Genomic DNA, 14,204 nt, shown 5'->3' on the forward strand with positions numbered 1-14,204 from the left:
TAAATGCCTTCAGTAATGTTGGAGCTAATTGTTCTCTAAATGATCTGTACCATTCAGCAGTGAAACCATCTGAACCCGGGGATTTGTTTGCCTTCAATCTCGAAATTGCTGATTGTAATTCCTCTATTGTTATTTCGGCTACCAAGTCTTTATTTTGTTCATTAGTGACAGAGGGTAAATCAAGAGAGGCTAGGAATGACTCAATCTGTAGGTTGTTGTCCATTTGTGGTTGGGAATATAGTGTTTTATAGAACTTTTCGAAACTCTGTTGAATTTTGTCTAGCTTACATTCTATCGCTCCGGATTCGGGGTTCCTTATTTTATAGATTGCATTATCTGCTTGTTGTTTTCTTAGTCTATATGATAAGAGTTTCAATGATTTCCCACCTACTTCATAGTATCTTTGTTTTGTAAATAATAGTTTTTTTTGTATGTCCTGATTGCCTATTTCATTTATCTCGTTCCTTATGTCTTTCATTTCTTGTTTTACCCTGTTATCCAAATTGTTACTGTGTTGTCTTTGTAGATGTTTTAATTTAATTTCCAGGTCATGCAGTCTTTGTCCTCTAAGTTTTTTTATAAGTGAAGTAGTGGCGATGATGTTACCCCTCATTACTGCTTTAAGTGCATCCCAGAGCATATTCGGAGCCACTTCCCCGTTATCGTTTATTTCAAGATATGTTCTAATTTCAGTCTTCATGGCCTCCCTTGTCTCTGGGTTATTCAGGATACTTGAATTCAGCCTCCATATTGTAGACCTTGGCTTTCTATTGAGACACACAGACATGTAAATAGGGCTATGATCAGAGAGGGCAATCGGTCCTATGTCACATTGACTTATTCTATGTAGGTCTCTATTGTAAATTAAAAAATAATCTATCCTTGAGTATACGGCATGGGGGGAGGAGTAGTGGGTGTAGTCCCGGCTGGATGGATACAATTCTCTCCAAACATCTATGATTCCCATTTCCTTCATTAATGCTTTTATCTTCCTACTTATAGGTTTTGACTCTGGATTACCGCTAGATGCATCCAATCTTGGGTTTAAACGAACATTAAAGTCCCCCCCACAGATTAAGATTCCCTGAGATTTTGTGGCCATTAAATCAAATATCTGTCTATAAAACGTCCAGTCACTACCAGGAGGAGCATATACATTCAGTAAACTCACTAGGGTTCCCTCTATTTTCCCTATTATCATTATAAACCTACCATCTTTATCTTTAAACTCTGATATGTGTTCATAGGTCACTGTATTTGATAACAGTATGGCTACACCCCTCCTATGACCTGGTTCGTATGAGGATGAGTATACATATTTAAAACCCAGTTTATTCAATTTGGCATGCTCTGTATTGGTAAGGTGGGATTCCTGTAGGTATGCTATTTGTATTCTATCTTTCTTTAATTTTGTTAGGATCTTCCTTCTTTTTATCGGGTTAAGTAAACCATTAACGTTAAAAGAAACTATTCTTATATCTTGCATTTAGGTTATAACATGTGATATTTCCATCATGTACATGAAAAGCTTCCCAGTCGCTACAGTAAACAGTTGTAAATGAAATACACAAACATAGTACTGAAAAATGAACAATGAACAATGAAATACACAAAAATAGTACTGAACACTGAACTGGACTTCCGAAGGAAAAGGTGACATATCACCTTTGGTAATGAGGGGTGCTGTCCACTAAGTGGGGCCCCTCTGTTGCAAAAATAAAAAATAAAAAAGGTGTGGCTCTTGGTCAATGACCGAATAGGCTGAAGGAAAAAAGAGAGTCTAGTGACTGTCTATGAACTGTCGGTGTCAGCCTATGTTAACATCTTGAAAAAATAATAATAAGAGTCTCTGGGCTGAAGTGAATCACTCACTCATTATCTGCTGTAGAATCCACATCGCCCCGACGAAACTGCTTCAATCTCTCCCGGACTTGCTGCTGATGTTGGTTCTGGGCTCCACCCCTCCGGGGCTCGGTTGTTTCCCACGGTAGAAGTCGAGTCAGCGTTTCCTCCGTTATGCCCTTGTCCTTGGTCCCGCGAACAGCTCCGTCCAAGATGAATCCCCGTCTCCGCAGGTCCTCTGCTGCTTGTGTCGCGCTGTTATACATGACGGTGCCTGTATCAAAAAAGACACGCATTCTAGCCAGCGGGGTCTGGAAGCGTATTCCCCTCTCCTTAAGCGCCTTCTTGATGGGTATATATTCCTTCCTTTTGTTCTGCACGTCCGTCGCATAATCATGGTCGAAAAAAACACGTTTGTTTTGGTAAGTGGGTTGCTTTTTCCAGGCGGTATAGAGGACCTTTTCTTTCACTGTAAACTGGAGGAACTTGATGACCATGGATCGCGGTGGAGCTCCCCCGGGTGGTCTGGGCGCCAAGGCACGGTGGGCACGCTCTATCCCCAGGTCACAGTCAAGATCACCTCCCAATTCTGACTTTATCAGTTTTTCAACAAACGCTGCTACGGAGGTACCCTCCGAGTCCTCTGGGATGCCGTAGATCCTGATGTTGTTGCGTCTAGACCTCCCTTCCAAGTCAGACACTTTATCTTGCAACGCCCGCTGATTACCAAGTAACTGGGTGAGGGCATCCTTGACACCAATGTCCCACCGCTCCATTTCAGCCACACCGTCCTCCATCTGCCCCACGCGCTCCTCCGCCCCCTCCACTCGGCCTATCACGTCTTGGATTTGCTGGTTCACTCCTGTCGTGAGTTCATCCATTTGTTTCTTAATGTCCTCTCGGAAATCCGTGAGGAATTCGGAAAAGTCCTTTTTCAATTCAGCTTGCCAAGTTGTCATACCCGCATTCACGACTTCGCTCACCACTTTACGAATCGAGTCCAGCGTTTCATTCTCTCTCAAGCCTCCATCTTGTTCCGTCGGGGTAACGTTAGCTCTGTTGCTAGCTGCTCCGTCTTTCTCAGTTATTCTCTCAGATGGCTTTCGAACCCCAGTACCCTTTCTCTTATATTTGTCCCCCTCCATCATTACGTTGATATATATCAATTCGAGTGCATAAAATATCTTGAATTAGGGGTAATTTAAGGCTGACACCGGAGCTCTGTTATCAGGCTGCCATCTCTGTTCGCGCGCCACCGGAAGTCCCCAGTACTCAAGTTGTAAAAGAAAATCAGGGGGGATGGTGGATTTTATCATATGAGGACAATTTTAGCATCCCCACAGTGTCAGTGACTTCAGTGTCAGTGACTTGGTAAAAATGTCATTGCATGTGTGCGTGCCCCCACGCCCACAGTATTTTACTCAATATGCACAAAACTAAATGTTGAAATAGCAGTAATACCACGTTCATTGATACAATGACATAAGGGATGGAAAGGGGGGATGGCAGTTTTAGAAGGGGGATGATTTTGACCGTTTTTATTTCAGGGGGGATGCCATCAACTTGGGGGATGCCATCAACATCAGCACTCAACTTGAGTGCTGATGACAACTAACCAGCAAATGCTTATACTGTAATAATATAATGGTCTTATTCTTATCAGGTGACATTGAAAATATGGCTGCTCACTCCCAGACACTGGAGACACTGGAGAAAAATCCAGTATAATTTAGCGCATTAGGCATGTTGAAGGGGAGCCTTGCCTTGACAGCTCCGGAGGAATATAAAGGAAGACTGAAATACAATCATAAACATCAGTTCCCTTTAAATCTTGAATTAAACTAATTTTCTCGGCTGATAACAACATCGTTAATTTTATTACGAGTCACGTTCACTTCGCATGAATTACAGTATAGGCAGTGCGGCTCACATGCCTGTAATAATTCCGCATAACCAGTAGATAATGTGCCTACGCAAGTTCAATACCCGACATAGAGCTACGATCGTTTCCACGGTCAAATTGACTCACGTTAAAATTGTATGTCACTACGTTGACGTGGTTTTCTACGTACGACACGGGTAAGATCAACATTTGATCCAAAGTACTGTCTATAAATGAGGCCCCAGGTACTTTGTTGCATAGTTGCTAAACTTCAAAAAGGACAGACAACAGATCTGTTTCACAGATAATTTACTTAAGAAAATACAAAATGACATAAATATATTTTACAGTAGTTCAAGATACATCCATTGTAACATCCTTCATAAGCTGTACATGTCAAAACTGTGAAAAAATAAAACAGAAAGTAGGGTGCAACTTAAATGTTGTATAATAAAGCAATAAGTAATTTTCTTATAAACATGACATAACACCATCATAATCACACACACACACACACACACACACACACACACACACACACACACACACACACACACACACACACACACACACACACACACACACACACACACATACATCGTATGTACATTTTATGTAGGTCAACTCAGATAAAGCTTTAGCAATTGACTGTAACAATTGACAGTGGTTGTCACTACAAGCAGCAGGTGACTTGTCATCTTCATACATTAGTCACTTTAACCTTTTGCGGTTTACTTGAGGTTCATTCATGTGACAGGGGAAAAGCAGAACAAGGGTTAAATAACCCTGCATGTAATGACTATGACTCAGCACGTCACTGAGAAGCAGGATAAAACTGCTCTTCTTCTAGTGTTATCTCTGACATAAATATCTATAAATATGCTTCAGGACATATTTTTCTCACCAGGGATATCCCCCTGGTTGTTTTGTTTGTCTAAAATAGTCCTCACCTTTAGAAGAAAAGACGTGAATAACTATGTCCTTCCTACTCTGACATTACATGTAAACATAGATTGTAATACTGACTTAATATAAATGATAACCATGTGTATCTAGTACATGTAACAATGTCCTATATAAAAGGCATCGAGTAACGAACTCTCTCCAAGATATATTGGTCAGTCTATTCTTCCCTGCAGTCTTCACAAGCTCTGTTCATAACCATAATCTGTTAGGGCAAGCGTTCTCTTTGGTTAAGGCTTAAAACATATTATACAGCACTCAGGACTTTTAGTCTTCATGATTGGTCTTGCATTCAGGATAGTGGTGGCCTAGGGCATAGTGAGTTGGACTGGTGATCAGAAGGTCATGAGTAGCTCAAATCCCACCTGGGAACACCACCACTAGAGTAAGGCACTCAACCCTAAGTTACTCAACACTTTGGATAAAAGCTTTGGCTAAATGGTCAAAATATTTCCACTTCAGAAAAGCAATCATTTGTTGTTGTTGTTGTTGTATTTAAAAATAAATAAAAACCATGCAATTACATTAATTTGATTGCTATTAAGTTGATGGCGGAGCTGGTGATGGATAAAGCCAAATGGTCTGCAATTAAGGATTTCAGTCTGACAGCAGTTAACTGCAGAGATGATTAGAGACCAAGCCCAGTAGAACTCCTGGTGAGGGGTTTGTGTTTGTTTTTATCTTACCCAGCTGACATAGGTAGAGCACATCTGAGTTAAGGGTGGATTAGAATGTATTAAACAAGGCTTTTGTTTAAGCTAAGTTAAACAGGTCCCGTTTCTGTAGAACCCCTTTTGATCCACTGTATCACTTAACTTATCAAACGGTAATTTGCCTTGACAGTCTCTCCATGTATGGTAGCAACCAGAGAGGATCTCTGGGGGAAACCTCTGTGGAATGAATGTCCATTGCAAGAGAAAACCACATTTCTGAGACGTAATGTTCAGAAATTGAACAGGATTATTTAGTGCAGGGCTTTTTGGAGTGTGAGTTCATCAAGCTACACCAATAACAGGAAAGGTAAATGCAGTGCCCGTACAAGCTGTGAAAACAACCAACTTTCTTTACTGCAGGCGTTCCAGTACTGCTTCCTCTGGAAATATTGTTCAGTCTTGTTTTGGGTCCCTTCATACAATCTCTCCTCTACCAGAGAAAAAATACAAAAATACGAAAATAATATTCACTGTAACTGTCATATAGGAATTACCCACTGAAATGACTCACATCTATACAGTACTTCCTAATAATTTCACAAATGGGAACTGAAAATACTACAAAACACTGATTCAAGCATAGAATGGTTTCAAACCCTATGGGGCCTCATTTATAAAAAAGTACTTGAACGTCATCTTTGACTTTCACATAAGCACATTTTTCTAAACGGACGTAAGCATTATTTATAAAACGGGCTGCGCTTGTTTAAAATTGCGTACGTGCTTCCTTCTATAAATACCACCGCAGGTAAAATGAACGCAGGTGAATGAGGTTTGTATTAACGCCCTGTGATAGCGGCTCAATTATAGCGGCTGAATTAAGCCAAGTGCTATAATATAGGGTAGGCGTTCGTCTGGAAGCGGGAGAGGGCAGAGAAGGGTGGCTTCTCGGTAAGTTGCGTTTGTAACGTTTGATCATGACAACTAACCAGGCAAATGCTTATACACAGTACTCAAGTTGTAAAAGAAAATCATGGGAGGTGGTGGATTTTATCATATGAGGAAAATGTTAGCATCTTCTCAGCGTCAGTGACATCCCCTCAGCGTCAGTGATAAAATGACATAAGGGATGGAAAGGGGGGATGGCAGTTTTAGAAGGGGGATGATTTTGACTGTTTTTATTTCAGGGGGGATGCCATCCCCCCTCATCCCCCCTCAACTCGAGCGCTGCTTATACTGTAATAATATAATGGTCTTATTCTTATCAGGTGACATTGAAAACATGGCTGCGAACTCCCTTTGCGAACTCCCAGACACCGGAGAAAATATAATATAAAATATTAAAAAAAAAAAGTATAATTTAGCGCGTGGCCGGGCAAGGTCCGTTGTGGAACGCACTATAGGCAGGTTGAAGGGGAGATAGACAGAGGGATATAAAGAAAGACTGAAATACAATCATAAACATCAGTTCCCTTTAAATCTTGTATTAAACACATTTTCTCGGCTGATAACAACATCGTTAATTCTATTACGAGCCTTCGCATGAATTACAGTATAGGCAGTGCGGCTCACATGCCTGTAATAACTCTGCATAACCAGTAGGTAATGTGCGTACGCAAGGTCAATACCTGACGTAGAGCTACGATCGTTTCCACGGTCAAATTGACTCACGTTGAAATTGTATAAATCACTACATTGACGTGGTTTTCTACGTACGACACGGGTAAGATCAAATTTTATCCAAAGTACTTTCTATAAATGAGGCCCATGGTTTCATAATGATGTGCTGATGTTGATGTTACTGTAGCTGTATTGGAATTGATGGAATTTATTAAAATTATAAATACAATTATTGCAGTATGCATTATTTAGTGTCATGCATTACACACACGCACACAAAATCAAAAACAAGTTAATAATGTGAAAATAAAATAAATGTTTAAATAGAATACAATTAAAGTGCAAACTACTGCATAGAAGGGGACCTTGGTGTTTTGCCATATTTGTCTCAGACCCTGTGCAGTCATAAAATAGGTTACCCCAAGGGAAAATGGCAAATTCCATGTCTACACTCTACATATGTGATAATGCTATAAACAGTCACCATATAACTCTATAGAACTTGTTGTTTTGTTGTTGAAATTGTGTTCACTAGAAGTAGGCCTAGAGGGTGGAATTGTAACTTATGTTCCGCAACAACATTTTGCGTTATATCTTGCATGTCAATGTGAGAGTTGAGTTACACACACGGATAGGATTCCACCCATAGTGAATAACACCTTAAATTTAAACAACTTCTACATTAGCCATAACATGGTGCCAATTTGACCGCAAGTGATTCACCCCATTTCCTGGTTGATCAACTTCTTCTTTTCGTCATTGAAGTTATTCCCCTCTTTCTTCGGTAGAATCACTTTGTTGTGGTCATTTGTTTAACATTATTGTTTTTCTTTTAACTTCACATAGGAGCTGAAATAACTAGTGGACTCTCTTTCTTCATGCTTGGCTTGGTTCAAAACACAAAATCCCTCAAGATATTGCACAGAATAGTGCACCTTAAAAGCCACTGACAGGCTCAGTGTTTCTCTGTCCTGACAAGGAGAGCATTCCTTTCTCGCCAATCACATTGGGGACACCTCTCAGGCCTTGAAGCTGCTATTGAGCCTGCGTCTCTTCCGGTGGCACACCTTAGAGACCAGTACCAGCACTGCAATCAGCACCAGAGCTGTTACCACGACGACAATGATGGTTATGCTCTTACTGTCCAGAGTCTGACACTGCTCCTGCGTCACACTCCCAATGTTCACCTTCACAGGTTCTGAGTCCTTCGTGTACTGGCATGTTACCATCGCAATATCCGGGACAACCACAGTGGAGTGCTGGACCATGTGGAGGAAACGAGGGTTGCTGCAGCAACTGAGGGGGTTGGAGCCCACATAAAGGGTCTTGAGCGTCCGCTCGAGGACGAGGACGGTGTCGTATTCCAGAGAGACAAGGTTGTTGTTCTGTAGGTTCAGGGACTCAATGGAGGACTCTTTGTTCCACAGGGGGAGTGTGGTCAGCTTGTTGATAGACAGGTCCACAAACCTGAGACTGCTGAGCAGAGAGAGATCCATGTTCAGTTCTGGGATTTGGTTTTCCCTCAGTGAGAGGTGAGTTAGGGAGGTCTCTAGACCAGAGAAGGCATTCTGGTGAATCTCCAAGCCTGGGTTTAAGGACAAGTCAAGCAATCTCAGTGGGCTGTCTTGGAAAGCATACTGAGGGAGGACCTCAAGACTATTTTCTGAGAGGTACAGGAAATGCAAGGTAGGTATGGAGGTAAAGGAGACACACTCTGGAGAATCTTGTGAGTTGTGGTCTGACTGGGGTGGCTTCGGCTGCGAGGTGCAGACCTTTAAATAGTTCAGCTGGAGGTGAAGGTCTCTGATACTGGGCAGTCTTTGGAACGTTCCAGACTCCATGGTGCTTAGGTAGTTCCCTTGTAAGAAGAGCTCCACCAGTGACCGTAAAGTGTTTGTCCCAAGCGATAGATTCTGCAAGGCATTGTAGCTGAGGTCCAGGGTCTTTAGAGAGGCCAAAGGGCTTTCCTGGTCAACAGAAAATTCTCCTAGACAGTTATTGCTGATATTCAGAACCTCAAGCGACACCATGGTACATAAAAAAGACTGTGGTATGCTCTTGAGCTGGTTGTAGCTCATGTCGAGATACACAAGCCTTGAGAAGTCCTGGTGTCTGCTGCTTCCACCAGAGGTGGTGTGAGCTACGAATGTGTCTCTGAAGTTTTCCAACTCGTCCGCCGTCCCTGTAGTGTTGATGCTCATCAGATGATTCCTGGACAGGTCCAGGTATATGAGCTTGTTTCTTCTGGGGAGAAGGGGGAAGTAGTGGATCTTGTTTTCCCTCAGGTCAAGGTATAGGAGCTCATATTCAAGGTCTGAGTCTGTGGTTTGGAAGCTCTCCATGCTGTTCCTACTGAGGTTAAGCACCTTCAGTTGGGAGAGGTTAAAGTCAGTGATGCAAGTTATGGAGTTCATGGACAAATCAAGCTCAGACAGATGCTGCAACGACTCAAACGCTCCATCTTCAATCTCTAAGATGACATTATTGTGAAGGTCAATGTTTCTCAAGGCCAAAGATCCACCAAAGGTGTTTCTGCCCACTTTGGTGATACTGTTACCATTCAAAGAAAGGTTCACCAGTGCTGGGGCTTCACTCAGGAAGTAGTCGCTCATCCCTGTGTAGAGCCCGTTGCCTGACAGGTCAAGCCTTTCCACGGCAGAAAGAGGCCCGATGTTGGTTTTCGAAATAGCCAAAACATCCAAGTAATTCCTGGAGAGGTCTAGGTATTTTAGATTGGTCATGTTTTTGAACAGACCTGGTTGGATGAACTGGATCTTGTTGGAGTGGAGGTTCAGGTGATGAACAGTTGTGTAGAATGCTAGAACTTCCTCAGTCAGGTTCTGTAGGAGGTTCCATGACAGGTCCAGTCTTTGGATGCCGCGAGGAAGCTTTGTCGGGACAGTCCTAAGCTTCCGATTGTTGCAGAGCACGTCCATATGGACCTGTGGACAAAACAAGGAGAGAAATTATCTTTGGCCTCCACAGCACTACCTCGTACTTTCAGATGATCACATGTCACCTGGTCATCTTACCCTCTTACAGACCAAATGTTTTACGCACATATAGAGAGTTGTTTTAATAGCCATTGTATCTATCATCTTGGCAGCCAGCGGAGACTGTGAGGCTTCTTGTGGGGTTTTCACCTCATAAAACAAGCTCTTATTACACCCCCTCTCTTCCACCTAGGGAGTTTTAGAAATGCCTTGTGGAAAAAGTATTTTTCCATAATTATTTGAAACATTTAAACATTCACTTATCAGTGTGGCTGATAATTGAAACCATACGGCAACTGTGACTCCTTTCTCTAAATACAACCATGACTCCTTTCTCTAAATACAGCCCATGAAAAACATACACACACTCAACTCATGTAAAATAAAGTGGATTAAAGTTCTTGGCATACTTGTGGTTTGGAAGTCAAGGGCAAGCATTCCAGAGTATCTTGGCTAAAAGACAAGCTTATCTAAGAGCTTTCTCATGGCTGTATAATTAAGCCAGCTTTCCCTTATACTTACACAACATTTTATAATAATCACTCAGATACAATTTGAATAACCTTAAAACAAAAACAAGTCATGAATCTTAAGATTAAAAATGTAACAGTTTACTGACACAGAATATTAAGAGAGTGGGTACAGCACACTAATAATCCGTTTGTAAATATTTTATATCTAGTTAAGAAAGTGAAAAAGACATTGACTCTCAAAACGCCTCTCTACTCTCTATGTCGACTCTCAAAACACCTCTCTATTTCATTCAAACCGCCACACTGACATCAGTTCTCATCCTAGAGACAATTTCCTGACCTGTCCAAAATCAACCTCTCTGTTCATATAGTATTCCAGTTCGTATTCGGGAATGCAATAGATTCCCAAAACTACTATGATATACATTTTATATCCGATTGATTTCTCATGCCTTCACATAAGTAGAGAAGAAAGGGCAAAATCACCAAAGGGTTGAATTATGCCTGATCCTTCATAATGAATGGACATAATGAATGTGTAACATCAGATCCAGGTTGACAAAATATGGAAATAGACTAAGATTAGACATTTGTCACTGCAACGCTTTAGTGCCAAGGAAGTCAGTATCCCAGGGGAGATGCCATGAAACCACTTGGAATCATTCTGACTTGGAATCATTCAGACATGGTACCATTCAGACATGGTACCATTCAGACATGGTACCATTCAGACTTGGTACCATTCAGTACAGTAATGGCAAAACACCCTCTTGCAATGTATGAGGGTAAAATGCACCAGGAGTACAGAGCTGCTGTATGAGGTGTTCCTTTCTACAGTACATCCAAGATCATTTACCATCATCTTACCTGTGGGTTATTGAGAGCACCTTTTTAATTGAGCTTCATTTAATAATGAAAGAGTAAGTGAGAGCAACGGTTAAGTGGTTAAAAGACATTCCACTATCTGGTCTTCAGAGCATGAGGAAACAGAACAAAAAGGATCAGTTTCAGATCACAAGGCTTCAATAGAAACTATATCTGCCCCCAGATCATTTTAGAGCACCTGATATTTTCATTGACATCTGCACTGTTTACTGTATAATGGTAACACATACCATGTGACCAACACTAAGATACAAAAACACAGACAAAAATGTACTGTACGTGAATAATAATACAATGATTTATCCTCCAATATATATAACACTTAAATGAAAAGGAGAAACTAGACACTTACTTTACTAAATACAACAACTAACTAAATACAACAACTAACTAAATACTTCAATTAACTAAATACTAATATTTGAAAACTAGTATCTAGTATCACAAATGTTCTCTTAAGAATCATTTTGTACGCGCATCATGTCACTTTAACTTTTGGTCTTCCAGAGTACATATACACTACAGTGGCCAAATGTGTAACACTGGACAGACATCAAGCTGCAGAAGTTCACTTCACTTACCACTTGGCAGGGGGGGAGCTGACGCCAGGGACGTAGGCAGACCGCCATGTCACTGAGGATGGCCAGGACCAGCCAGAGGAAGGCAGCCATGGTGCTGGGAGAGAGGAGAAGGGTTGACGAGAGGCCGAACACACATGAGTGCAGAAGACACACAGAGGGTGCTATGATGTGAATTTATACAGAGGAGGAGAAATACCTACTAACAGGGAAGTAGTTTAGTCAGTGCGGCAGCAGGCTGACCTATGACAGTGCTCTAAATGTGCTGAGACATGGACGCCATTGTTTGATATGACGTGCTACATGTTCCAGTCACAACGTCATAGCACTACTTCATAAACCACTGAGTGTTGTTTGTTTTGGTACATGTACGGTACATGTAAGGCTTTAGCATGAATACTAAATGAGATCATTTAATCAATAATAACAAAGAAATATGTGTCAAAAAATAATGATTGCATTATCTCTCAATCGTGATCATCTTTCTGGTGTGCATACATCCATACGTCATACCTGCGAAAACATAAATACTAACAATGTGCTCATACATGGGGGAAAAATTGGGAGTATTATGCAATATTTAAAAGATAGAGAGATAGAGATAATGCTATTTTGCTTATTACTACTATATTTACCATTTATTTCTCTCATGCTTTTTTCTTCTACTGACACGAAAGGAAACTTCCACTGATCACTCAAGCTAAGAACCTTGATCAGCTGTTACAGGCAGTCTTTTGTGAACAACAAGAAATGTGGTTTATGAAGACAATAACCTGAAATACTGAATATTGAAACAAATTGTATTTACTCACAGTGGTGAAACTTTTTAATCATCCCAAGATTTACAAGCTTTACTTAAAAATGTCTCACCACATACAAAAAAAACCTCTCTGACTCAACTTTGTCTTGAATGCAGTGTTGCCCACACTACATCAGTCAGATCATATGCAACAGCACAATACTTGTATTCCTAATGAGAAAACAATACTCCCAGGACACTCTTATGATAACTAACCAAACTATGCTGACAACCAAAAGCACATTCTGTATTGATTTATCTGAAAACCCATTCACCTCTACTCTCCTTCAATGCCTACTCCATTTACAGAAAACAGCCTTCCCACAGCCTTCCCCGCTCAACGCTCCTTCTCCTCTCCTCCTCACCTCACAGCACATGCGACAATCCTTCCCCCAAGAGCTTCCAATCATTCACTACAAACCAGCAAGCTACACATATCAAAACCATGCATATCATAACACAACTGTCATTGTCCGGTGTTTACCTCTCTGGGTGAAGGCTACTCTCCCCTGCAGTGTGTTCCGATCATGCTCCCGTGGTACTCTCACATCCTTACTGACAAACACCCTCACACCCACACCCACCCACGCACACACCCACCCACGCACACACACACACACACACACACACACACACACACACACATACACACACACACACACACACACACACACACACACACACACACACACACATACACAGACAACTGTACCCTGCACCTTTCAGCGCTGGTCCCGGCAAACACATCCTGTGTGTATATCCTGCATCATTGTTGTTTTCCCCCTCCCCTTTATTTGGGGAAATGCCTTATAAGGGATTGGGAAGTCGATTCCCTCCACACTCCCTCCAATCTTTCACCAATTTCTCTCACTCTTTCTCCCCCCATTTCTCTATCTCTTTCTCTCTCTCTTCCCCCCCCATCTCTCTATCTCTCTTTCTCTTTCTCCCTCTCTCTCAGTCTCTTTAGTCGCTTTTCCACTACAGGGCCGACCCTCTTTGGCGCTTTTCCATTGACCGGCACGGCACGGTAAAATAGTTCTTGTTCGGGATGGGTAGCGAAAGGTACCTTTTTGCCAGGCTGCGTGTGACGTGTGACGCTGCACACCGTTGATTGGTCAATGGAAATCGTCATCCCATGTTCATAGATTTCTTCGCTAATCGCCATCTTTAAATACCACAACAGATTTCGCTCTCGGAAAATGTCACTTACTGTTTCTGTAATAACTTATTAATAAAGATTAGAAAAATTATGATAACCATCGTATTATCTTAGTTTAATGTCATTTCAACGCATCATATAACTTTTATTTACAACAAGCATAACAAACAAATCGCTATTATGGCGATGTCCTGTGCCTATGCTGTTCCTCAGTCCAGCGGCAGTCAAATGCCGGTAGATTCGCGTCTTGCTCCCTTTAACGCATGTCGGCGTTTCCCTGAAACTCTGAGTGTGTGTGTGTGTGTGTGTGTGTGTGTGTGTGTGTGTGTGTGTGTGAGCGAGAGAGAGAAATGGCGC

General features: G+C 41.6%; 1 protein-coding gene across 1 annotated transcript; it reads right to left on the minus strand.

The window, feature by feature from the left end:
- Positions 1-7,979: 7,979 nt before the first annotated feature.
- On the minus strand, positions 7,980-11,982 carry lrrc32 (leucine rich repeat containing 32; the record flags this gene model as incomplete). The annotated part of the gene is made up of 2 exons (XM_080528729.1): positions 7,980-9,902; positions 11,893-11,982. 2 exons carry the CDS (start codon positions 11,980-11,982, stop codon positions 7,980-7,982), a joined length of 2,013 nt encoding a protein of 670 aa, XP_080384855.1.
- Positions 11,983-14,204: the final 2,222 nt, after the last annotated feature.

This window comes from Nansenia antarctica (assembly GCF_963989245.1).
Source record: "Nansenia antarctica genome assembly, chromosome: 4".
Taxonomy (NCBI): domain Eukaryota; kingdom Metazoa; phylum Chordata; class Actinopteri; order Argentiniformes; family Microstomatidae; genus Nansenia; species Nansenia antarctica.